The 27,016-nt window shown below is 46.7% G+C and overlaps 1 protein-coding gene across 2 annotated transcripts in view; it reads left to right on the top strand.

Annotated features, from left to right (window-relative positions):
• LOC126534036 (copper homeostasis protein cutC homolog) overlaps window positions 1-20,804 on the top strand; it is a 38,305-nt gene extending 17,501 nt beyond the window's left edge. For both annotated transcript variants that reach the window (XM_050181247.2, XM_050181248.3), the window contains exons 6-9: window positions 987-1,025; window positions 7,059-7,192; window positions 10,723-10,750; window positions 13,066-20,804. In XM_050181247.2, the coding sequence (XP_050037204.1) occupies window positions 987-1,025; window positions 7,059-7,192; window positions 10,723-10,750; window positions 13,066-13,256 (392 nt within the window). In that variant the 3' untranslated portion in view covers window positions 13,257-20,804. The remainder of the gene's footprint in view (window positions 1-986; window positions 1,026-7,058; window positions 7,193-10,722; window positions 10,751-13,065) is intronic.
• The last annotated feature ends 6,212 nt before the right edge of the window (window positions 20,805-27,016 follow it).

Here is a 27,016-nt window from a genome sequence, read left to right as displayed (position 1 = left end):
GCAGGCACAGCAGCTGGCTTTTTTTTTTTTTTCTTGTTGGGAATTTTGCCTACGAGCCAGATCTAATTGTTACAACCGATGATGCCGCGGGGGGGCATTGTAGTAAGTGGTTTATTTTGCCAGAGGACACACACACTGGTCCACAGTGCTAGGGCTGCTCATTGTTACATCCGAGTATTGTCAAAAGTGGTATCGTTATAACTGGGTTCGACTGTAATAGGGAGTCTTATAAACAACATACCCGAATAGGTCAGTGTTGCCAAAGTGGCATCAGAGGCTTTGCAAACACTTGGCGCTCTTTGGCCATACCTGGCCCTTGCGCCACTAACCAACACACATTCATTCATTCATTCAGGCTTTGCAAACACAGAGCCCAGACTATGCTTGTGTTCTTTTCCATTCTTCATGCTTTTACTTACTTGTGCATCCGACTGATTGCATTGCTCAAGTTCAGGTCTCCCACTTCTACATCTTCCTCATAACCTTACAATTGCGTGAAGTGAAGGTGTTAGCCACGCTTGCTACTAGGGTTTTCTACAAACCCTATGCTATGCCAGTTAGTGCATTCCAGTCGGCATCAGCCCATTCTGATGGTTGTTTTGTTCGTGTCTTTCTGTGTACTGACACCACTGCTTTTGCCTAGTTGGTTGTTAGATTCTCAACACATGTTGTAAGTGCAAATTCAAACAAGACACAACGGTGTCCACACTGAAAACAATGTCCGTGTCCTCTCTCTGTGCACCTCTACTGATGTCTGCACACCTGCACTGTTTGATAAAAGTGCAAATCTTGAGACAGTGTAGAGTTTCAGAAATAGCGGACCAAATGTTACATGATGCTATTGTCGAGTGCACAAAATGCAAAAAAAAAATAGGTGTTCAAAGGAGGTCAAGCTTCTGGATACTCAAAGCTGCTTTGCTTGCTATTTCTAAGAGTCTCTTACACATGACCGGCCAGTTGTATAATCCCATTTTATAATTTTGCAGCTGCTGCTGGTCCACAAGCGGACACCACCTTTCACAGAGGTAAGCACCAGCTGAATGGTCTCTCGAATACCTTGCCCTAAAGGGGGCCCTGTGACACCTCTTCTTCAAATGTTATTCTCGTGTCCAGCGGCTGCAGATGTCTCGTAGTGTTTGCAGGCAGGAACCTTACTGCAACATTGTTAAAAGTCGTCTCCTTTGGATTTGCCGAACATTGGTCTACGAAAAGCGAAATCTTTCAGTTCTTTGCTGCCATTTTCCGATCTAGGGTCGTGAGGAACTCGCAGAAAACATCTGCGGTCATCCGTGCTTTCTATTTCCCCTTGTACAAACAAGGTAAACGTCCTACCAATCGGAACCATCTCGGCTGTTTAGACTTGCCTATGACGGTAAGGTGTATTTTCTCTGAGCTGTCGGCATTCACGTAAAAAAGCATGGTCACTCTTTCTTTGCTTCTTTGGCCGCCTTGGCAAGCCTGGCCCTTCATGCACAAGCTCCTCTCCGGCTGCAAGTTGAGAAAGAGGCCCGTGTCAGCGTTAAATACGTCGCATGGTGGGTAGTCCAAAATCAGCGCCGGCAGCATGTTAAGCCAGTCACTGACAGCTGACTAATCCACTTTCTTCCTTTCCCCACAAACAACTCTGTAGGCAAGTCTATGCCTTTCTTTAAAACGATGCAGCCATCCCCCGGAAGTTTGTAAATTTTCAAATCCAAGGATAAGTGCAATGTTGTCTGCCTTCTCGCGTAGCACCTTGCCATCCACGTTGACGCCGGCCGCAGTAACTTCACGGAACCATGTCAGCAAGACCTCTTCCAGCTTTACTTGTTTAGCTGTCTTCGCCTGTTTGACGTTCACATCGAAGTGCTGGGCATTCTTCGGAACATCTCGCTGCCCAACAATGGTGCAGAGCATCGACGGTGCTATGCCCAACTCCTGTGCCAACTCGGCATGTTTCTTCTTGGGGTTTTCATCGACCTTCTTGAGGATTTCAATTTTCTCCTCGAAAGAAAGGGCCTTCTGTTTCCACGACATCGCGAGTAACGAACGCTTCAGTCTTCCTGCGCACACTCAACTTGTATCCGTCACATTTGGGTAGTCCACATTGCAGCGCTCTAGCAGCTATGCGAAATGCACGATGCTGCAACAGCAGCGAACACTAAACACACAAATGCAGTAGCACGCGGCCCAGCCTGTGATGGCGATGGCAGTTCAGCTTTCCCTTTCAGATCGGTTCGCCCTGCGTGAAAGCGTGGCGTAGCAATAAAAAATGTAAAAAAGAAAGGCTAGCGTACGCCAATGAGCTGCCAGTAAACGGGTAACGTAGCCTTGTCAGGCAGGTGACTCACCCTGGCTTGGGCTTGTCAGGTTCCGTGCCGAGCGCACTATGTACGCTACACCGCGCTGCACAAGTGGCGGCAGAGATGTGGAGGTGAAGGGAGGTGGGTGTGGAGAGGCGGTCCGATGGCCACTGCCGCTCGGCCAGCAGACGCTGTAGGTGAAGGGAAGCGGGTGTGAAAAGGGACAGCAGCTGCACATTAGCCACGGTGGCTGCGCTCCCTCTCCGAGACCAGCCGCATCACTCCGCTCGTGTGTGCCGGTCATTGGCGCGTTCGTAGCATCCGTGAAGGCTTGAGAAACTGTTAGTGTTATCTCGAATCATGGCGTATTCCATATAACGTAGTCTGTCCGAAGCATCATAAAAATTCGTGTCAGCCGTTATCATATCATCGAGATTCGACTGTAACGCACATCTCTTGTACAGCAAACATATGTTCGCAAACATTTGTGTGCAAACGCAAATGTTTGTTTCATAGGTGTCATTGTCATGTTGCACCATATAAATGAAAGTAGTTGTTTCATATTTACAAGCTCCTCAATTGACCGGACATGCAGTTGCAAAGACCATTACATTGTGTGTCCAATACCATAAATAACCTTAATAATTTTAAAAACCAACAGGACTCCACACTTTGTTTTACTTTGTTTAAAGTGGTGAAACATTCGGTTCGAATAGAAAGTTTTACTCTTCGATCACGCCTAATAGTAATCCTTCGGGATTGGCGCCTAACAAAGGTACCCTAGAGCAACAAAAGCACTAGCCCATTTGCTAGAAGATTGGGCCTGTATGCATGAAGATTAAAGTGGGCTCCTTCATTGAAGGATCCTTGAGGAGCCTGTCATGAGCAGGAAAATGCATTGTATGAAGCAAAACAACATTTAATGAACTTGGAGGAAACTCATGAACATAGCACGCAGTCAAACATGGCAGATGCACCAGAAGCATAATGGATGGATGGATGGAAAACTTTATTTGGTCCTGCAAGTAGTGATAATTAACCACTAAGCGGGACGCTCCCACGTCGGGACCGGAAGGCCAAGCCTCACATCCACGTCGCGAGCCTGCTGGACAGTCCATAATTGTTCATCCAGGTCCAGGCTAACATCCAGGTCCAGCATAAGTAAACTGCCATACTGACGGCACGTGCTCTCACAAGTTAACCACGGCCGCCCTGCCGTACACACATTTACTTGCGATAGCAGCCTGCAATAGTCTCCCTTTTAAAGGGAAGCTGAAACGGTTTTCAATTTCTATGAATTGCTGGGATTGGGAAGAACAGACCTAATAATTTACGGTTCTGAAATTTTTTTTTTCGTTTTGTTAATATAACGGGCGGAAATCGCTTTCTAAATCACCCGCGCGGACACGCCCCCATCGCTTCCCGGAGCGCCGGGTGAGGACGTTGGCAGAGGAGAGAACCGGCGAGAGTGACGTCATGGGCGGAGACCGAGCCAACCGAGCTGCGGACCGGCGTGCTGACATGTGCTGGCATGCGTCTTTCCGTCCTGCGCTTTACTGAACGACGCTACGAGAGATCTGCCGCCGCCGCCGCCGCCGCCGCTCACGTTTGTTTTGCGATTTTCGTAAACTGTTCTTTCCTTCTGTGCTGCGTGAGTGCCTACAGCCAAGGGCGCCCAACATGCCCTCGTTCTGTGCAGCATTCGGCTGCTCGAACACAGGCGGGCGAGACGATGTGGTGTTTCACAAATTCCCGAAGGAAAAGAAGCTTGCAGCGCAGTGGGTACGTGCGGTGAGGAGAGATAAGTTCGTGCCGACGAAATCAACTTTGCTGTGCTCGGACCATTTCCGCGACAGTGACTATCATCGGAGCTTGACAACGATGCTGGCAATCGGTATTTCAATTAAATCGGCGCGACTGAAGCCCGAACAACTTCAAGTACACAGCTTGGCAGAATTCGACGGTTCTTCTTTCCCAACTTTTTCCATACTAGCCAGACAAACTGGCGGTATGCTGCATACCTCAACTGCCTGTAAAAAAAAAATTGCTTTTGCATCACTCTTTTTCCATTGGCCATATCATTTTCACACCTGTGTGTAAACTTCTTGCCTTGTCCAGCCGGTTCGACTCCTTTCTGGGCAAGTGCCACTTCTAGTACTGCCCTGCTGAGGCACACAGTCCTGAATTGTCTTGAACTTGTTACGCACTGCGTGCGCTTCTGTTTTTTCCTAATCTCTTGCACCTCCTGGCAGCACAAGCAGTTCTCTTCATCTTCCATCAATACGCACATACGCACATGCAGGTGCACCTAGTTTAATGAAAGCGTGATTAGGCCCACATTGATGCACTGGAGAAATGCGAACATTTGCAGCCATTAACGTCTGGTAACACAGTTTTAGCGTAGCCGGATAGCCTTACGACAAATGCGAAAACGCGTTGTTGCTAGCGTTGCTATACTCCGTTTCATACATCAGGTGCAACGCTGTGGAGGCTTGAGATACTTCTTGCAGTGGCTGCGTTCGCACTTAGAAAAAGTTCGGTGTTTCTTGACCCGATTTTTCAGAAAGCTTTCCATATATAAGCTCAGTTCGGAATGAAAAAAAAAGAATTTACCCATAGAAACCATCCGTGTACTTATACGGCTGCTAACACGTTCTTTAAAAAAAAAAATTTCTTTTCGGTATTTTTTTTTATTGCAGCCCGTCGCGGCAGCTTCACGTGCATGCTCGCGCGAGCAAACGCCGCTGGCACGCTGCGAAGCATAGACGGAAACGCGCGCAGTAATAAATTTTGGTGACAGGACTTCGAGCGTAGCTTCCACAGCGATGCACCTGAGGTATCAAATGGAGTGTAGGCTTGCCTAGTGACATTCGACGTACGGTTCAGTTATCGTGTTTACCACACGGCGGTGCTAAAACTGCCTAATATCTTTATGTCAACACTAGCATGGAGCACGCATACCGATTCTTGATCGAGCCACACTCGCAAAGTCGTCGAACCATAGTATGAATATTGCACATATAATACCTCTGGTCATCTCTGGATGTGTATGATAAGCAACTTCCATGACTGTACCTCACAGCACTGCATGTGCGCGCTTTGAAACGCGGCACTTATGTTCGCGATCGTGTATCAACGCTGAAAAAACCACGGGACTTTAGACAAGCAGCGGCAAGGTGCTTGACATCGCGGAATTGCACCCGTGTAAATCTAATGAGAAGTTAGTGCTTCGGCATTCTTCCAGCAGCATGTTCCCAGTGACACTTTAGCGCATTTTTTCTGCATGCGTACATGCGTACCAGCTACGATTGCGTACATGCGTACATGCGTACCAGCTAAGATTTCCAGCGCGCGAGAAGGTGCACACATCGCTCTCGCTGTTGGCACACTCAATATCGTCGTTGACTCTGTTGCCGCCATCGTTTTCCGTATCGGCTGTGGGTTCAAACATGTACGGGGACAATACAAGCTGTCGGAGACAGCGAGAACGTTCCATCTTGCAACTCAGCTATGAAGCCAGAACAGCAGAACCGCGTGCTACCAGAGAGAAAGGAATGGTGCTACGCTCTGAAACGGAGACATGCGGCGGCGCCGACCGGCGACTACCGCCAACGACGTCACAGCGGCCCCGACCAATCACGGGCAACAGCGGCGTTCGCGCAATGCCCTGAGGCGCTGGTGCGCGTTTTCTTGGAAAAACAGCCGCTTGCGTTTGTTTCCGTCCTTTTTGAACCAGATATTCGTGTTCAGGGGACTCAAAACTGTAGTACGCCGCAGAGAACTCATTTTTTTCGAAAAGTGTTTCAGCTTCCCTTTAAGCTGTTCCGTGGTTTGCTTGGCAAACACCAAGCACCTTGTTATCTTTGCAGTGTTTGTGACGTCACGTCAGGGATTTAGGTGCCCATTAAGGTGGTCCAAATTTCAGGAGTCGCCCACTAAGGCATGCCTCATATTCAGATCGTGGTTTTGGCACGTAAAACCCCATAAGTAAGGAAGAAATATTGCTTTAAATGTCACGTGAGTGCTCATACAATTAATTTGCACTTGCTGGATGGTGCATACACATCACCGTGTCAGCGACGAGGTGTAGCTTTTATGAAGGGAGTAACTCGTGAGCAATTTGCCAATCATTTGGGTCTACGGGCTGTCAAGCGCTGGTCATAATATTCAACGGGCCTTGAAAAAGTTTTTGTTACATTGGGTGATCTTTTGTGCAAGATTGTGGGCTCCCTGTTACACACAGCAGAATAATATTTGGCTTGCTTATTTGTGACCACGTCGTCTACAGAACAAACGTTCTCGTTACCAGATTAAAGAAAATATATTGCAGTGCTCCTTTAATGGAAAAAAAAAGCACATGCACTGTTCACTCTAAAAATAGTTTACGCACTTAGGAGCATATCTTTGTCCCTCACTAATAATCGCGATCTGTCTTGTGTACCTTTCTTTTCTTTACCGATGCGAGTCCAGTGCTTCCAGATCACGAATGGCACGTGCATTATCGGTCTATCACAGCGTTCTCGACAGGAAATTAGTGAGCGCAGGGTTTTTAAAATAGCCAATACTTCAAAACAGATAATGATTATTATTGTGGGACAAAGATATGCCCCAATGGGTGTAAACTCTTTTTAGTGTGTGATAGACAATCAAACAAGAATGACTCCACATATGCCTGTGTGCTGCAGTCCGCCCTGTTTTCGTAAAGATGAATATGTTCAACTCTCCTAACTAGCAGTCCCTCTCGGACAGACTGACCATCATTGCTTACCTGTGCAGCATTTGACGTGGCCAGGAATCCACAGACAGCCTTGGAGCAGGTGATCGAGCTTGGCTTTCGGCGTCTGCTAACCAGTGGCCAAGCTGCCAGCGTGGATCATGGCCTGGAGCTGCTCGCCAGACTTGCCAACCAGGTGAGTGCACCAGCAGCTGGTTGCCTGACTTGTCGTTTTGCTTTCTACAGTCGTGGACAAATACAGCGGAATCTCGAGAAACGGAAATTGCTTATACGGAACTGCCTTTTAAACGGAACAATATCCTTATGGTTTTGTATTCATGCAATTGTATTCAGCTTTGTCTCACAGTAAATGGAGCTGCTGATAAATGGAATCAATTTCCCCGGTCCCTTGAGGTTCCGTTTAAAGCAGTGTGGTGACCTGCTCTTTCCAACAACAAACGGCCGTGGTTTGCGTGACCCATCCATATTCGCAGCAAACAAAATCAACACGTGCACTTTGCCGTTCTTTCCACCATGGCATGCGCTGCCCTTCAGATGCAGAGTCTTGTTTGGCAGCATTTGCCAAAACAGTGCCGTCTCATCTGCGTAGAATATTCGCGACGGCGAAAAGCGGTCGGAAATATTTGGCCACTCTTTGGTCAACCACTTCTCTATGCGACTTGTGCTGGTCGCCTCACTTTTGCCCGAAAGGGTCTTTCCGACGATGCTGTAGTGACTCTTAAATCGTTGCTGCCAACCAGTGCCACCAGTGAAGCTTTCTTCTCCGAAGGCCACAGCAAACCATTTGGCCTTCTCCATGAGCATTGGGCCGTCAACAGGTATGTTCTTGGCACGTGTCTCCAAAAACCAGGCGTACAATGCCTTCTCGACCTTGTCAAAGCTTGGGACGCGCACACGACACGCTCCAGGGCGACTGGACTGCACTGCCTTCAGCTTAACGTCGGCTTTCTTCTTGAGGATCCTACTCAGGGCGTTGCGAGGAATTCCGAACGCCGCGGCGACCGACGACTTTTTCTCGCCAGCCTCCACCTGTCGAATGATGTCCGCCTTTGGTGACAAATCATAATTCTTGCGTTTTTTAGTGGCCATGGCTCCGGAACACGTGCCAAAAGCAGAAAGAAAAATGCACTGCACCACATGAGTCTCAAGCTTTCGCGTTGGCCTCGTGAATAAAAGGAACAAAGCAAATCGAAGGACACACCGCTCCGCGTCTCCGCACTACCACAAGCCCAAGCTGCACTGACCTCGTTTGTCTCGCTGTGCCAGCAATGTCAGCCAACCAAAACACAGGAAACGGGTGCCTGCGGTCAGCGTGGTTTCTCCCTCCCGCCTCCCTTTCACACCCAATCGCACTCCAAGTTCTCCTCGTCACACGTGCCTTTTACCCGCTCGCCCCTTTCTCAGAGTGCGGGGCTGCGCACGTGAGATCGCGGGAACATCGCGAGAGCTTCGTGAGGAGAAGCGCACTTGCGGGGGTGGGATGCGATGGGAGAAGCGCACTTGCCGGGGAGCAGCTCAACACGGAGTTCGATGCATCGACATGCTGGTGCACGGGAGTTATATATACACGAACAATAGCACTATACTTTTGCATGGCATTCCCAAGGGGATTTTTCAACTATTCGATATAGGCAATAATTCAATATATCCGGGTTCGATACATCCGGGATCGACTGTATTTATTCACTTCGCACAACAAAAATCTGTTATTTTCGATTGATGCCGAGGCGGCCTAGCATCGACGACTGCGGCTTCAAACTTGCTTACCATATTTACACGACTGTAAGTCGCCCTCCCCACTCCCTGTATCGCGACAGAAAAAAAAAAGAAGAGCATACTCGAGGGCGCATTTCATGACGAAAATTTATCAGTAGCTGGCATGGTCACTTTACTACTCGTCTTCACTTGTGCCATCGTCATTGCTGCTACGGTCTTACAGCGCGTCGTCATCCAGCGAAATTCCACATTTGGCAAACGACCGCACAACGACATCTTGTGGAACAGCAGCCCACGCTGAATGCACGCAACCACACAGAGCTGTCAGGGAGGCTCTTTTGACACGTCCAGTTGGCATAAGTTCACGGTCTTCTGCCGCCAGTCACTCATTGTACTCACGGCAGAGCAGGTCCTTAAAAGGCAAAGATCCACGCTTGTTTCATGACCATGTCGCCCTTCTCTGGCAGGGACCGATTATGCATTTCAGCGATGTATGCCGCAAGCTTGGCCTAGAGCTCCGGAAAGCGTCCCGACTTCAGCCCGTGGGAAATTCTTCGCTTGCCGTCGCAGGCAAAAATTTTGCTTCGCTGCAGTCGCCACTTTCGCACCACCCGTTCAGAAACATCAAAACTTGTGGCCCACTGCGCAGTGATTTGTTTCTTCGGCGTAAAGTATGGCAGCCCTCTTGAACGCTGCTGTGAACGGGGGCCGAATGTTTAGTAGGCCTCGAGCACTCATGATGACTGCGGAAGCATGTAAGTAGTACGTAGCCAGCAGTCGAGTCAAACGCGTCAAACTAAGAGCTACAGGGAAATAGAAACACGTGAGGCGACGTCTGCTCTTCCATGAACTATCGGTACCCCCTGCAAGCACGCCGTTCTGGGGGTGCCGCCGCGAATAGAACAGCGGCACTTCCCTCGACTATCGACATCCCCCATAAGTGTTGTGTGCGCTGCAAAACTCTAGAAAATGTTGAAAAACCCTTCCGAAAAGCGAGCAAACGTGCGGGATAGCGAGAACTACGGATAGGGCTATAGAGCAAACATAAAATTGTAACTACATTGTAGCTCCCCTGATATCTCATTGGTCTCGCTTTTTTGGTGGTACCATGTTTTGGTTTCGATTGCAAGTCGACCCCCCCCCCCCCCCCCCCACTTCAGATTTTCAAATAAAAAATAAAGGTCGACTTACAATCGTGTAAATACAGTAAGTGGACAGAAAAGGCATTACCATCAACCTCAATGGACGTGAACAAGTCGTGGCGATAGGCAGAATCAAAGCAGCCTACCTAGCGACCAGCCTACCTAGTCATTATCTGCTTTCAACTATTTTAAGATTGCTGAAACAACGGCTCTACCTAATTAGCCCAGCATTAAAGGCTGTTTCTTGGACACTGCTGCGCTGCTGCCCTTCTCCTGAAAGGGGGCAGCCCTTTAGTCGGCCGCCTTTTATTTATGGCGCACTCCGGCGCATGTCTCATGCCTCGAGCTGCAAGTTCAGAAGAAAAAAATAAGCTGCTTCTGCTCCTGCCATTGGTATGAACGGTTCTCAGGCCTTTCACTCGCTCACTCGCACATTGTTGTTGTAGACCTAACCTTGGTCCCTATAGCCCGTGATAGTACAAAAGCACTGCCAATCGCGAAGCATTTGCTAACTGCAGCGTGCAGAACCCGCCGCGGTAACTTAGTGGCTTCAGCATTGTGCTGCTAAGCCTGGAGCCAAAGATCAAATCTCGTCCGTAAAAGCCACATTTCGATGGGGTTGAAATGCAAAAACGCTCGTGTGCTTAGATTCAGGTACTTCATTAAACCCAAGATAGTCGAAATTGATCCAAAGTCCTCCACTAGGCATGCGTCATAATCGGATCGCGGTTTTGGAATGTAAAATTCCAGAATTTAATTATCTAACCTATCATTGTTCATGCTATCACTTGTGCGGCCCTTGTGTCAAGTGATTGACTTGTTCTATCTCTTACTTCTTACTTTTCAGGCCAAGGGCAGAATACAGCTGATGCCAGGTGAGTTCTGTGCTCTATCATAGATATTTAATTAAACATTAAATGGACACCAAAGGCAAATATTAGGTCAACGTAGACTGTTCAAATTTTATTCCAATAACATAGCAGCACTTGTTTCATGCCATGAAATGACTTAGTTTAAGAGAAAATGTCTGAACCATCTGCATCTCTCCGGTGAAATTCAAATTGCCTGCTTCCAAGCAGGGAGCCGTGAAGTTGCATACAGCATCACCGCCTCTCACTGCTGTTGGCGAGTTTAATGGCACCTGACAGCCGGCGCTGCGGTTTCATGTGCAAAGCACAAAAGTGTCACAGGCCCTGCCTTCTTTTATTTCTTTTCCTCCCTTTTTTTGCTGCGCAGCACGCTTCTTCTGGTGGCGTCGTGCGCGAGCTGTTGCATTTGTTTTGTTTCATGTAGCACACGATTTTGCGCACTGTGCACAAAATAGTGCGATAGTCGAGTGTTCTTACACTTGACTATCAGCGTAAGTCAGCGCTACATGAATGCTGAGGCAGACACAAGCGGATCACAGGGCATGATCGCGCACTGGAACTAAGCAGAAAATAGCATACTTTCGTTGTCTGCCCGCGCAACTGCACGACATGGTAAATAACAGACGGAACGCAAGTGCAGTGCTTATGGAATGAAACGCGTCAATTTAGGCCTAGCTAATGCGTATACTTTCATTTCTGCCGGCTGCAGTTCGTGACACATTGGCGTAATTTTGGCACCTACACTTAAATCGGAGTCCGCGTTGTGGGAGATAGGTGGTTCTCCTCCGTACTCTTGGGACAAAGGAACGACAACACAGTAGTGCAAACAATCACAAGGGCATTTATTGCACCTTTCATAGATCAATGCCTGCTAGCCGAGTTGCTATCCCCAAAACATGCCGATGGGCGCGCGACAAATCTAGAAGTCCGACTCACCGCGACGACCGCATAGCGAGCGAATATGTTCGCCCCATGCTGGATCCCAACGCCTGGTCGTTCGCGTGTACAGTCACGCCAACGGTGGCGCGTTCCAAGGCGGCCACGCGAGACGGTCTCGCCGAAGCATGCGTCGGCGCACGGCACGTCCGTCCCGCTCGCTGTCTCGAATCCCAGAGAGAGCGCCTAGTCTTCACGCAGGCCATCACGCAGGCCACGCGGCGAAGCCGCACTACAGGAGGCACGCTATGCGGGAAAAACATCAGGGGACGCGCGAGAGTCGCGCATCCCCACAGCGTCACCTTTGGTGACAATATTCCTAGCGACATGACATTGTACTCTTGAGTACTTTGCGCATTTGCAGGGTTCCACTAAATGCTCCCTGTCACATTTCATTTCGTGAGCACTGTACATCTCTCTTGCTGTGATGCGAAGTAAAACAAAAACACACAGACATTCGGTTTGTGGGTTTTATTATTTTTCTCAATTTTTATTCGTCTGTTGAAGCAACAGATTATACAAATAACAGATTTCATTCATTTCATCGCTTTCTGCACTTCCATGAAAAAAAAAAAAGCTACAACCAAATTGCCTTGGCTTTATTTTTTGTAGGCTTTATAATGGTTGTGGTCAACAACAAAAAAGGCACCTTTCGATTCTTCTCATCTGCACCCATGGGCATGCAACAAATCGCGAGCGGCAATGATAGTAGCCACATTTCCACTGGTACGTTAGAAGTGTACCCTATTCATACGCCGACGCTTGTAACACAGCTAAGATATTTGCCCACCCTTAGCGTAAACGTGCCATATTAGGATAGTAGTGAAGTTAAATGCCGCAGTTTTCGCAGCGTGCCCGCCATGTGTTTCTATGCCACTGGCAGCTAAATGCACCCACCTCTGTTTCTGTCTCCTCAAAGTGGTCATGGCTACGTTATTGCTGCAAACTTGCTGGTAGTAATGATATTATTCATTACTGATACGGAAGAAACTGTTTCAATGCGCATAAAGTATACTCGCAAGAAGAAAAAAATAGTGTTCGGCGCGTTCCGCTTGCTCCGTTGACTGCCATTTTTCTTTTGGTGTCCTGCACTGTTGACAACGGCAGCTGCCTGTTTGTTGACCTGTTGTCATCCCATGGCAAATGCCAGATGAACAAAAAATGTTTATTTTCGTGGGAAATTTAACCAGCGTAATGATCGCACCCCTGAATTTGCGGCAATCTTTCTGACAAAAAAGTGCGATGATTATGCGAGTAGATACGGTAACTTATTTTTTGTAGTGTCTGATATTTCAGATTAAAACTATTTGACAAGTCCTGTCGAGTTGAAATTGTCGATCAGCGACTGCATACCTTACGGCTGTCCTCTTGTTTGGCATGTGCAGGCGGAGGTGTCAGGGAGTCCAACCTGGCCCACCTGCTGCACGCTACAGGAGTTCGGGCTGTACACGCATCCGCAAGCGAGCCTGTACCCACTGCTGCGGCGTCTGCGCTGTCATTTGGCGAGCTGCGGGTTTGCAGTGCCGCTCGCGTGCGCTCCCTTCTGGCCATTGTCTATGCACAAGGCCACCTGTAGACGAGCCACGCAGAGTCATCACGGCGACCAAAGAGTGTGTCTTTCAAGGCTCGTGCAGTGGCCTTTGGTAACGCATGTGTGATGCTTTGGGGCACACGTAACCATTGTCGGAGTTCTCTGTGGAACTGTGATCACTGAGCCAGCATGGGATTGTGAGCAGCGTGTATGGATTTCTCTTGGACTGAGGGAACTGTTGATTGAGGTTGTGTGGTAAAACGCCACTGCTTCGGCTTTGCTGGGATGGGAAGAAAGGTCCGGTTTATACAGTGGATCAGGATATTGAGATTGTACAGTAAAAGCTTGTTAATTATGATATGCTGCAGGAAGAAGCATTCCAGTTATCCAGAACAAAGAGAACAGCAAATGTTTACCGTGCGAGTATTCCTTCATATACTAGATAGTTCCGTCATCCTCATTCGTATATTGCACGAAATGTGCAATTTCAGTCATCCTCTGCAAATCGTAGGCATGTACAACTTGGTAGGAGAGCTTGCATGAATGCAGAATGTCAAGGGTCTCGTAACTTACTTTGCAGCGTGACATGTGTGTCTTCATCCATGCAGGCAAACTTCTCGTTTACCGAGCTCATCTGCTAACCGTTTCATTGCCGTTGGGCTGACTGGCTACTGATTGTCTGTTGCTGTAGTAAGCAAGTTTGACGATAGCTCACAGGTCAGAGTCAAACGACATTCCATTGTATTTACAAACAGTTTCCACATTGTCATACCGCAAGCCTCCTTCATACTAAGTTGACGCAAAGCAATAACTGCTTGCGGGTGCTGCCGCCATCACAGTAGAAGAATCTCCGGTTGCAATGATGGCGATTGTTGAGCCACGTGGCCACATGTCCGCATGTGTATGGATTTCTCTTGGACTGAGGGAACTGTTGATTGAGATTGTGTGGTGAAACGCCACTGAGGGCCACTCTTATGCAGTGTAAAACGCATGAAAGAAGAGCATAAGGCATTCCTTCCCACAGTACCTTCCCAAGTGACGGAAGGAACACTGCAATATTCTATCAGTCCTGCTGCTTCGTATTCCTTTTTCTTTTTTTTCACTATCTACTGAAAATTTCTTAAGGGGAGTTGCTGCTCGAAAAAAAGAATGTTTTGTTATTTGTACTAGAGATCTGAAAATACAGTTGAATTTCGATAACTTGAACTCAAAGGGGTCCGAGAATATGTATGAACTAAAATTAGAAGGTCGAATCAAAAGGACTTGTTTTTGAAGTATTCGTGCGCCATAGCACGATGCACGAATGGTGAGAGTCTTGAAATGTTGCAGCGCGCAAGCACACAGCGAGCGAGGACCACGAAACTGCCCACGCCGGCCGACGCTCGCCTTCCCTATAGTGCCAAAAAAACAAAACTTCCAAAGAGCAAGCTAAGCTGGCACGGGGCTGGCGGCGCAGGCGCGGAGACCGTCGAAGAGGAGGGAGTTACAAGCGAGTTGAGAGGGAGGGTAAAGGGGGCGTAGTTGCGAGGAAGGCCGGGAGGGAAGCGGATTCGCTTTCCCGCCAACTTGCTGGATGGCGCTAATTACCTCTGCCACCTACTGCCACCGAAGCAGCGGAGTTGCCGAGGTCAGACTGGGCCCCCACTGCTGCTTTTCCCTCTGCATGCTTACTCGTTTTTTCCTTCGTCTGCTGACAGATCGGCGCTGTGTTTACCTTCTTTGGCCTGCGGGCTTAGCGTGAGTCATGTCTTATCAAGATTGCGAAGTCGTTGCCACTGATCATAATCGCATTGGTGTGCTCCCTTCTGTTGCGTCGTCGTCACCGCATTCAAAAGACAAGGAGAATGAGGTACTGGGTGTCGCCTTCGTGTCCTTGTATTCAGAGTCTGTCTTGCTGTACAGAATCGGATATGGCGCACCGTCTCCAACAACCTTTCCACTGGAACATCTCCGTTTAGACGCATCATTGTAAAAAAACAAGTGCGAACCAGACCGACCAAAACACGTGCAAGCGAGAGCTGACGTGAGCAGACGATAGTACGAAACAATCGGTCCGGCTGAACCAGATGAGAGCATGAATAGAGCGGTAGGGCAGCTCCACATGATGCCACTTTCCTGCGCATAAGTCACTAGAGGCTACTCTTGGTCTCCTCCACTTGCTTGCCGCAGTGGCGGGCCACGAAAATTCGACCCTGGACCAATCCCTCCCGCAGAGCGTGTCTTGCCGCCGGTGTGGCTGGTAAATTATGCCGCAATGCAGAAACAGCGACCTTGCCATTTGAGAGAGAATGAAATTTCTGCCACTTTTTTTTTTTTTTATGCCTGTGGTGTTCAGTTGTTTCTCATAAGCCTTTCCTAATGGCAGGGTTAGAAAAATCCTGGTCGGAGGTGCCGCGGCGTGATTTGGCATTGTCGGAGCGTGGTATGTTTGAATTAACGGTTGCAAATGCTTGCGTGTTCGAATTACCGGGCATTTTCACCCATTGGAACACACATAACTGTGACGGGACCACGGCATCAGTTCGAATCAAGCGTGCCCGAGTTAAAGAGATTTGACTGTACATGTGCTGCCATTTGTAGTTCATTATGTAGATTTCAAGTATGTCATTAGTTTTTGGGTAGCTGCTATACTTTTTAGTTATGTCCTGCACAAGTGCAGAATGTAGTGATCTTTGGAGGCTTAAATTAAATTTCACGAAAAGCATCATCCTGTACCTCATTTAACTCTTTGTAGACTGCAAAGTGCCAATATCTATCCAAACCGCATGTATAGTTAGCGGAACTATGCAAGAAAAGATGAGTAAACTTCAACAAATTATTTTCACAAACTCGTGAAACGTAACCTTCTACTCTCTCGGCTACTGCCGAGAGTTATTGCAATTTCAATTAGATATCGGCATTGTACATATCTTGAAGAGTATGTATGGCAGATTTCATTAATACAGTACAGTCAAGTGCACGAGCTTATTCTCATGGATTTCCGAAAAGGACTAGTTGAAGTTTACTAATCTTTTCTTGCTTAGTTCTGCTAATTATACATGCAGCTTGGATAGATGTCGGCACTTTGCAGTCTACAAAGAGCTAACTAAGTAAGCTGCAGCACGATGCCTTCTGTGACAATTTAATACATGAGGAAGTGCCTCTACAAATCTACATGAAAAAGCTCTATGAATGGCAGTATTTTAGCATTTGTAGTACAAATAACAAAAATAATTTTTGAGTAGCTTGTCCCCTTAATGGCACGCTTCCAACTTTCTGTATTATAACTACTAAGGTTTTCCTAGTTAATCGGTGTATCTGACCAGAATTAGCAAGCATCTGGTGGGCACTGAAATAGCGCACGTTTTTGTGGGTCAAATGGCCAACCGATATTGTATAGTTTTCCCGAAATAATGTAAAAACGCCTGTGTATCGTGCCATGGGCGCATGTTGAAGAACTCCATGTGGTCGAAATTAACCCGGAATCCCCCACTACGATATGCCTCATAATCATATCGGAGTTTTGTAAAACCCCAGAAATTAAATGCTTTTCCCGAAATAAGGTTTCACTGTACTTCATGATTTTTCATCAGGTGGCTCCTGTACAGCTTATCAGATACAATCAAACCTCCACATAACAATGTCATGTTTTTTTCAGTGAAAGTTTTCGTTATATCAAAATTTTATTCAGACATGGCTTATGTGTTGTGGGGGTGCTTGGAGCACTGAACACCCTCGTGGAACACTTTCGATGGATAGCATCGTTTTAGAAGCAAGCATCTACAGTCGCCGACGGATTTTTCGGACTCCAACAATTCGGACTTGATAAATGTTGCATCAGGGTTCCCATAGAGCTCATGAATTTTTGCAACCAATTTTTTTGACGAATTTAAGCCCCAAAGTTCAATTTTCCTAACTAAATCGCTCATCCCAAGCCACGCTACCTGATCTTGGGGGCCGCCATGTTGGGTTTTCCACAGGCTTGGCATTCAGTGGCCCGCTATATAGCCTCCAAAATTGGGAGGAGCACGCTTTCAACAGAGCGCATGCGATATGTTCCAGTCTTGGGGTCCACACCCGCTCTTCCTTGGCTGACGGAACGCTCCAGGGGTCAACACTTTTTCTTGTTTCTTTTTTGGTCAGCGCTGTCATCAGAAGCACTTCATGCAGGATCCCCCCCTCCCCCTTTTTTTTTTCATTGCTATTTTGCACGTGGTGTGCCAACAAAGCAGGTGTCTCTCGGAGACGTCACATCTTTGTCTATGTGTGGCTTTGCATTTGCGTGATCGGCACCACCTTGCGTGCCTTCGTGAGAGCCAAGTGGTGCGAAGAAACATGGCTAGTTTCTCCATGGCGGTCTCTGGCAACGGAGATCGCGAACGCAGTGACACTTTTGTCAGACTGTATGTGGAGGCGTCACTCTTGCACAAATCCAGGCAAATTTGATCACCTCTAAGTGTAATATGTTGCACGGTATTATTAGGGATTTTCTTTTTAAGCCGCTCTAAGCCTAATAAATTTTTTTGTGTGTGAACGGGTTTTTCGGACTATTTTCAGTCCCCGCGATCTCCGGAAAATCGGTCGGCAACTGTACAAATGAAATCCTGGTAGATGCCCAAGCAATAATTTTAGTCAAGTGCATCTGCTGTGACTTGTGAGGGCAATGCGCATTCAGGAGAAGGCAGAGCTACAGTGTGGGGCACGTGTAGTGCTAAAAAATGGCATTGTACGGAGCCACGCACATTATCACCAGCAGCCAATGCTAGACTTCCATGTTTTGTTTTCTTTACAATGTTTCATTGAAGTCTAGTGCACTCTAGTACACTATTCCAAGAATAACAGCTGCTCGGTGGCACTGATGCTAACAAAAAAAAACGGCTTCTCTTCCTTGGTAGCTGCATTCATCGGCAACGCATCTTCAACTTGACGTTGCATCCTACCTGCAACATCCATTTCATGCCGCACAGTAGCCATGGCCCAAGTGCATAGTGCAGAATACCTGCGTTAATCCATTGTTGTATGGAATGCATTTCAGCTGTAGTTGCAGCGGCACATGGGTAATTATGTGGATGCTGGTTCAATAGGTAGGATGGGACAGTCGGAAGTGCAGTGAAAAACATGGTCGTTAAAACTGCTCGAGGTGGGTTCAATTGTATTTGAAATTTCAAATATTAATGGGATCATTCTTGCTGTACGATTTAAGAAATCGCTACATTCGAAATTGTTGATTATTCATTTCTGTTCAAATGGCGGCATTGGAGAAAGACCGATGCAGGACTGTTCTGGACGATTCTGCTGCAGGAGAGCCACGGTGGTTGTGCCAAGGCACCAGCTCCTGAGAAAACGTACCGAGCAGATAACTTCCGCTCTCTTAATTTGCAGACATTCAATAAGAGTGCCTCAGTTTTAGGAATCCTACATTGCAAGTTTGTTGTCACTTTGGACTAGGCAATGCATTATTTGACCAGTCTCAGGACGTCTGCACATTGTGCTATAGTATCCCACTTCTCGCCGTCAATGAACACTCCAAACGTTGGCTATAAGAAACATTTTCGCTAAAATCGCTTTATTCATAATGATGTTTGGCCACTGCAGAATGGCTGTTTGTGCAAAATTATACCACAGCTTAAATTTCACGCTCTAGTATGACGTCTGTGATATAGTATTATGCTATAAGTTACCTTGCAGTAGAGAAGCCAAACATTTTTGCAAGTAACAAGCCTCCAAAATACTTACCACCAGGCAGTTTAGGCAAAAATAGTCTGAACCTGGCAACCCTGATAGCAGCACCAGCTACGTCTGCCACAGTTGGATGTTGACTGTCGGGACATCTTTTCTTGTCCCACCTGGCTCGGCCATGCTACCTACCAGGTCATTGTTTGTCACCTATGGCAACTGAAAAGCACACCCTGTTCTGTGCCAAATTGTACAGTAGTGTTAAGTGTGTGTCTTCAGGCCACAGCACATTGATGCTCAGTCTGTGTGTATTGAGAGTACTGCTGCTTTGCCATGTGAAAAGCCTTTTGTTAAGAAAGGGAAGCTGCACCATTAAGCCTGGCCACCGAGAGGTGTAGTAGCAATGTCGCATTGCGAACTGAGAGTAAGTAGCAACTTGTTCCTGGAGATGTGCAAACTTGTGCTGCGTTAGCAGTGCAACTAAAGCTGCATTACGAGACACAGCAATGCCTCGCCTGGTAGGAAAGTAGACAGCGCACTAACACCTTCTGTCTGGCTGACAAACTTAGTGAGACTCGAGGGAACAGACTTCACCGATAACCATTTTGTAAGCTCAGTGCCGTACAGAAAAGCAGGTGCCCTTTGGAACTGGTAGCAATGGTGAGCCATTGCTACAAACATTTGAATCGATGGCTGTTAGTTGGAAAGGTAGTCATTAATGTTGCCTTCAGGTGGTGGAAAAAAAAAACGTTGACCGTAAAATGGCACACTCCAAAGCTGCTTGTACAGGCAACAGCCATTTTCCTGTTTGCTGTCATACAAGGCAAAGAAGTGATAGTAGTGGTCAAGCTTTGAAAGCAAAATGACCCCAACTCGAAGTGGCACTAACATCTGCCTCGGTAGGTGTCTGAGAGGTGAAGCATAATATCCGGATTCTGTTTGCTTATGCTTTGTACATGCCACAGTTCATCTGTTTTTATATATTTATATGTGCGTCGTTCATGCATTTTCCATAACCGACTGTTAAGAGCTGGGCAACCCGACGGTTTCATCGTGCAGTCTGCGCAGCTGAGCTCACGAATTTCGGCATGCTTCAGTGGTTGTTGAAAATGCCATCTCCTAAAAGAGGTTATCCTAAAAGAGGTCCGCAGGAAACTATCAGTGTAACATGTATGCATTGCAGGGTTTTGGACATGTGCAAGCAAATTGCACCTCCGAGAGATGTGCATTACGTGCGACACCCCAATCAGGTGGGCAAATGTAGCAACACTTCGCGAGAGTGCACCCAGCAAGGGTGTTAATTTGGCAGCGTGGTGCTTGACAGCAAAACGAAGTGTCATTGGGGATTGATGACCATGACAGCCTATGAAGCCATAGGGCTTGTGTGATTTTTCAGCATTTTGTGTTCTGTAAACAATTACTGTATTGTGAAAAAGAAAATGCTTATTTACGAGAACCCTTGAATGAAAGGTAGGAATAATATAATCTAGTTAACACTTCTGTTCATTTCAAGCCAGTAGTAGAAGCAAGTAACACATCTAAAATCCAGACAGTCATATCGGCCAACTCCAGGTCAGATGATTTCACAGAGGCTGAAATTGGAATGTTTCAAGCATGTTTTGGCTGCATTATGTCACGGGGACGCTTTTAATATTAGAAACCGCAAAAAAAAAAAAAAAAATGGTTTCAGTATTGGTGCCAACTCTGCAACGAGTATTACCATCTTTATTCTTAAAGTGTCACTAAACTTTTTCGTCTGACAGCCTACAAATGGCACCAAAGGTAGGGTGCACTCAAAGTGGCACTAAATTTGCCCATCTGACTGGGGTATAGTTTTCCTTTCAGGCACTCTGCCCTGAGAGTGTGTGTGTACCAATCAAGTTGCCCAATTATACCCAAGCTGTTGTATTCAGCAATAAAGTTCTGCTCACATTGCAATTTCGCAGCTCCAGTGTCACCTTTGTTGCATCATTCACCAGATTAGTACACGCTATTTCAGGACCCAAGTTGTGAAAATCTAGCTCTCGAGCCTCTTATAGGCTTTTCCACAAAAGCTAGCCACCGTGTGTCCTCTTTGTACACTCAAAGTCGGAGCATTTACGTCGACCTTGCCTTCTTTAGCGTCCACACTTGTTTGACCCTTTTCTTTAGTCAGCGACGTTGCCTAACTGAAGCACAAGGTTCTCGGCTTTTAGAGAATACCGCATGGCAGCGACATCTCGTAACCATATTTTCGTACAACTGAACTCTGGTGCTGGTGTGTATGAGAGCTGCAAGCATGGTGGTACAGGGAGCATGGGAATTATCGGTAGTGGTACATGGATTTGCCAACTGTCTTGGCTAAATAATTTTGCAAGCTGATCCTTTTTTTCAACGAGATATTGCATTACAATGCCACAATTTGTGGCGATTATGCAGGTTCTGTCTTATTGCCTTCAGAATATATGAAACTAGGATTACTTCAAAATTTAGGCCAGTAAAAGGCAGATAAAGCTTGGGCAATAAAGCCGCACGAACGCCTGACTCGCAAATATCAGACAAATCTACGTGCTAATCGTCATCCCCGTGACTGCACCAGATATGGTGTACACTAGAGTTCAAAACTATGCTTGTAATGCTTTGTTCAACCACACTTTCGTTGGCTGCAAGGAAGAAAAAAGAAACTTGTGTACTAATGATTGTTGACTCCAGCTGCCGAGTTGGACATCGCCATTTTAGTGTAGTGTTCTGGTTCAAGTTGTTCTAGCACCACAAGGCACCGCTCAGTGCTCCCAGTGTCTTGATGTTCTGCAAACACTAAATCACGGAGAGGCTAAAACTGTAGTCTCTGCAGCCAGATTACGGTGGCTCTACCGGCCATGTAGTTCAATGGCCAGTAGCGTGTTCCTCCCTTGGCGTGCCACTGGTAGTTCTTGCAGAGCGGCGACCTTGAAAGTGTGCACTTCACTTGTAAAGAATACGAGGCAGGTCAAGGTTACTACAGAGCCTTCCACAACACCGCTCACAGCCCTCGTGTGTTGCTTTGGGACCTTAGACTATAGATCGCTCAGTCAGTGTATATAGTTGCAAATTGACCTGACATGGACAACTTGACCAAGTGGATAAAGGGATGAGCAAGACAAGGTAAGTGCTTTCGTAGTATGCTGCACATATGTGTTGTCCCTCTATGTTTTCAACGGGACTGAGAAAAAAGCATATCTGGGAAACATATCATGTGAACATGCTGTTAAAGTTGCACTAACGTGTCATTAAATTAAGGGGAGGCGCTCCTTGAAAAATACATTTCCTTTATATTTGCACTAGAGATTTGAAAATCCACCCACTTATGGCACAATTCAGGCAAATTTTAAATATGTCAGTATCTGTGTAGCTGTTATAGTTCTTGAGTTAAGTCCTACACAATGGCAAAATAGTGATTTGGCGGGCATATTATTGTGAAATGAATTTTCGCAGAACGCTTTGTGCTGTAGCTTATCTCTTTGTAGACTGCAAAATACCTGTATCTGTACAATTACATGTACAGTACATGTATAATTACTGTACAATTACTGGAACTATAAAAAAAATTTAGGACACTACTAATTTTTTTTCACAATCTCCTGAACATAGCCTTATACACTTACAATTGTCTTATACTAATAAAATTTGGCATACATACTCTTGAAGATATGTACAGTTCTAATATCTACTTGAAATCGCAATATCTCCGAGCAGTAAGTTGCAAAAGTACATAGTTATATTTCAGAGAATTCAGAAAAAAAAATTTGGAGGACGCTTAAGCGTCGCCTTTAAGAGTCTGAACGCGATAGCGTTATTGCACCCCATTCGCGCTGCCCACTCATTTGCTCGGCATGCTCTTGAGTCGCACAAAGACTAAACGTGCCTGAGCAAGCGGAACGAACCAAAGAACTCGGAGGGAGAAACGATCTACGCGAGCCAAACGTCGTGATCAGCACGGACAGCCGGGCCGCGCCGCGCCGTGAAGGCGGACGCGATCATGGGGCTGACGCCTTGATGGGATCGTCCTCTATCTCGCTTGGGAGCACCACGCAGATACTGACTCCTCGCCAGCAGCACGGCACACATCGGAGGGGACGCTTTCCCACCAGACGCGTCCCACATCGGACGCTGCACCTAGGAATCGCACTGTGAACGGAAAGAGGAGCAGCGTTGCCTAAACATGAGGGTTCGAGTGATGCACACTGGAAGTTGGAAGGGGAGAGAGCGAGAAAACTTATTAAACGCAAGGGTATTGGGGCATCCTCGCACTGGTCCCCGCACGGCCCCAATGCGCTCAAACGAGACGAAGGGGAGAAGGGGGCGAGTGGCGCGCCACCTGTCGGAGCAGCGCCATACATTGCGAGGAGGGGGTCTTCTGTGTTTGCCGCACGATGGCTCTGCGTGTGCGCCAAGCGCAGAAGTTTAACTGCGACTTCTGTAATTTTCCATGCTCATAATTACCGATATATACCGCAGTATAACTTTCTACGGAATGTTTCTAAGGCAACACCGCATTCACTAGAGGCTTTTGTCCCGCTTTGAACCGTCGAACTCGTAGCTGAGTGGTAGTGTCTCCGTCTCACACTCCGGAGACCCTGGTTCGATCCCCACCCAGCCCATCTTGCAAGTTGTTTTCATTCAGGAATTGCCATCCGGGATTTTTCGCTCACGGCCAACGCCGCCGCCGACACCGGCTTTCCTGCGACACGAACTCCTTAACGCTGTCACGTTAAAACTAGTCGAGATTATCATTTTTTTTTCATAGTTTCAGTAACTGTACACACCGTTGGGCTAGATGTTGGCACTTTGCAGTTTACAAAGAGCTAAACAAGCTACAGTACCATGCGTCTTGCGAAAATTTATATAAAGAAGTGCCCATAAAGATGACTATATTTTGCCATTGTGCATCACATAACTCTAAAACTATAACAGCTGCACAGAAAGTAGTGCCATATTTGAAATCTGCATAGAAAACCCTATGCTCAACTGAATTTGGAACCTGTAATACAATAAAAAAAAAAGTTGTTTCGAGGAATGTCTCCCCTTAAAACACACCATGTATGGCTTGGCTATGAAGGAGCTGCAGTCACTGGCTTGCAATGTGGGCTAGACAGAGAACCACCTCAATGTTTGAAATATCGGATTCAACAGAGTCACTTATTCCAAAAATGGCCGAGAAAGATGTGTCGTATTCTTGGACTCACTTTCGAGAAAAAGAGACTAATGCTAGATGCATCGCTGTCTACAAGTGACCACAACATAGGCTCTTTGCAAAGCACACGGATCTTATCACAGGGCCAGGATTGGTGTTGCCGATCAATGTGTACAGTGGTACGAAAGTGAAACCTTCAAAAGTGATATTCTGGAATGCGGCCCAAGTTTGTCAACGCGTTCTGTCCACTTTGCTACAGATGAAAGTACAATCAATGCATGCACCAAAGCTTCATCTCTGGCAGCATAAGTCCACCATTCTTTCGTAATAATAGCTCTCATGTGACGTCTCGGACCCAGCTTATCACCTTGCCTATGCATCAGCATGGCAACTACGATGACGTCAGTGCAAGCCATCAAGTATGGAATTGGCACCACTTGAAACTGCTTGAAGAAGCTGCGCGAGACTGTCGCCATTGAACACGTGAATGGAGAAACGCTGGAGCCGCGGTACTCTCATGATAAACATCAACTGCAGCCGATGCAGCCTTTCAACAATTTGCCAACTTGGCGGCTTGGCTTAGCCTACAGTTTGGGTGCGGTCGGCAACTACTAGATCCAACTAGGCTTGGCTAGTTTCGGTTTCGAGGAGGTACGCGTGACAGATATGGCCCACAACCATGCTGGCAATGTATTAAAACCAAAGTATTGCTATTTCTTCTCGACTGTGTGCCAATATTGACATGTGGTTGTGCAGGCCGACTTCAAATATTGAATGGCATGCTGCGAGGTGTCGGGCATTTCTGAATTTTTTCCCGATACTGTAGCGCTTTCAGTAAAGTGGACATAGTGGTCAGAGGCATAGAGCTTCTTACAATAATTACTAAAGGAAACTGTGGCACTGCGATCCTTCAGCCACCATGGGAATGATGGTTAGTACATGCATGTGTGTGATCTTGTGGATTCACAAGTTCTTGTGGCTTTGTTCACGACATATTATCTGCCTTCATTGTCCTAAATTTCAGAACAATCTGTACTTTTCCAAAATGCAGAAGACTCTGCGAACATGCACAATTGCTACTAATTGCAGCGGTTCAGCCTGTCGAGGTGGCCAAATCAAAACGTGCCAAGCACCTCAACGTACTCACTTGCCCGTGAGAAACTCGTAAAGGTGTTTCTACACCACTTGTCGATGCGTGGATCCATGGCGTAATGGTGTAAATATCAGGCTTCTGTGCTAGAGGTCCCGTGTTAAAATCTTGCAGTCTGAAAATTTGAATGTATAAATATCTATAACTCGGTACTTTGTTTAACATGATTGTGTTTACAAAGTTGCAAAGCTCTTTTAAGGACATTGGATAGAATAATCCATCTATAGTAACTGTCACTCCCATGCTGGCTGAAGCACCCTGCTTGCAGCTCTCCTAGACACTAGCGTCGGATCTCCCTCAAGTAATTATTGTATGAAACTATGGTAGGAGGTACGCAGCTATGGTGCCCAATAGAGTTGGTGTTATCTTAAGATTCTTGTTTATTACGGTACAGACTGTACACTTGATATTTTGTAATTATATGCCAAAGGCCGCAATGTGTCATGCGGGAACGACGTATGAGAGGGGTTGTTTAGTACACAGGTGTCCATGAGCCCCTTGCTGGGACCTGGCGGGCTTTAGCAACGGTGTACATGGGAAAACGTATGAATGAACAACATATTATGGTGGTTCTGCTGTATATTTGTAGTCGCAAGAAACCAAATCATCAAAGAGTGACATAAATAAATTGCCAGTGAGCTAATTGTAGAAGCATGTTCCTGACCATCTAAAACATGATGTTTTGGGGCCTATACAGACCACTTATTCAGAATGGTTCACAAGCAATGGGTTATGACATGGTCCGCTTTTTGATGCGAAAGCGTCAAATGGCCCACTGAGCAAGAAAGCTGGCATCTGTCGTCTGTAGGAGCAAAATGGCACCTCGTTTCTCATTGGCTGCGACACCACGTCACCTAAATGTAGCAGAATGGATGTACCATAGCACTTTATGCTGCGGCAGCACGGCAGGTGTTGCATCACGGGAGAGGGCATCGCCGCAACGCCACATCATTCTCGTTCTCAGAAGTCTGTTATCTGCGCGTTTCTTGTCCACGCAAGCTCGCGCCTACGTTCTAACTGCGCCTCGGTTAGGCTAAATCAAAACGCGCCAAGCGTATCTACGCACTCGCTTGCCCAGAAGGCGTTCATAATTCGAAGGACCGCCCAGCGGCATTCAATTGGACATTAGTGCTTTCGCATTCACAACTCGTAAAAAGCGCTTCAGGTGTTCTCGGACTTTTTTTTTTGTTTGAGCAGTCATCTTGGGATCAAAGGGTACAGATTAATCAAATAGCACTGCTGCCTTCTTCATGCGTGCGCTTCGTAGGTTTTACTCCACAATGCTGACTCTTGCCTTGTCCCAAGTGCATGAAACCGGAGATGTCAGCACGTTCCAAGATGACATTCTATGCCACGTGGAATCTGGCAATGCCCCATTAAGATACTGTTTTCATCTTCTAAAGGTACCTTTTCTATCCACATACACCGCATAGTGAACCCAGAAGACCACTCCTGGGAATTGAGTTGGACAGTGGGTCTTTCGCATTCATGAGCTAGCTAATTTCCAAGTTTGTTAGCATGCAATTAATCTGCCCACATGCCAACATTCTGTCTCAGTACATTCAGTAGCATTGGGACTGACAGTGATGACAATACAAAAAGTCGAATTGCCAACAAAAGTACTCGGCGATGTGTGCGGGGAATCCGAAAAAGAAAAAAGAATCCTACAAGAAACGATATCGACATACCAAACTGTTATGGCATAAATGAATGCTGAACGTTGTAGTGCTGCAATGCTAACTCCTGCTCCCACCATAAATGTCATGGCAGACATTTAAAATCATGAGTCATTATTAGTTATTAGATTAAGGGGAGACAGTCCCCGAAAAAGCATTTTGAATATTTGTA

Source organism: Dermacentor andersoni, chromosome 7 (assembly GCF_023375885.2).
Source record: "Dermacentor andersoni chromosome 7, qqDerAnde1_hic_scaffold, whole genome shotgun sequence".
Taxonomy (NCBI): domain Eukaryota; kingdom Metazoa; phylum Arthropoda; class Arachnida; order Ixodida; family Ixodidae; genus Dermacentor; species Dermacentor andersoni.
The sequence above is the reverse complement of the archived record's forward strand: the minus strand, read 5'-3'. Positions and strand labels throughout refer to the sequence as shown.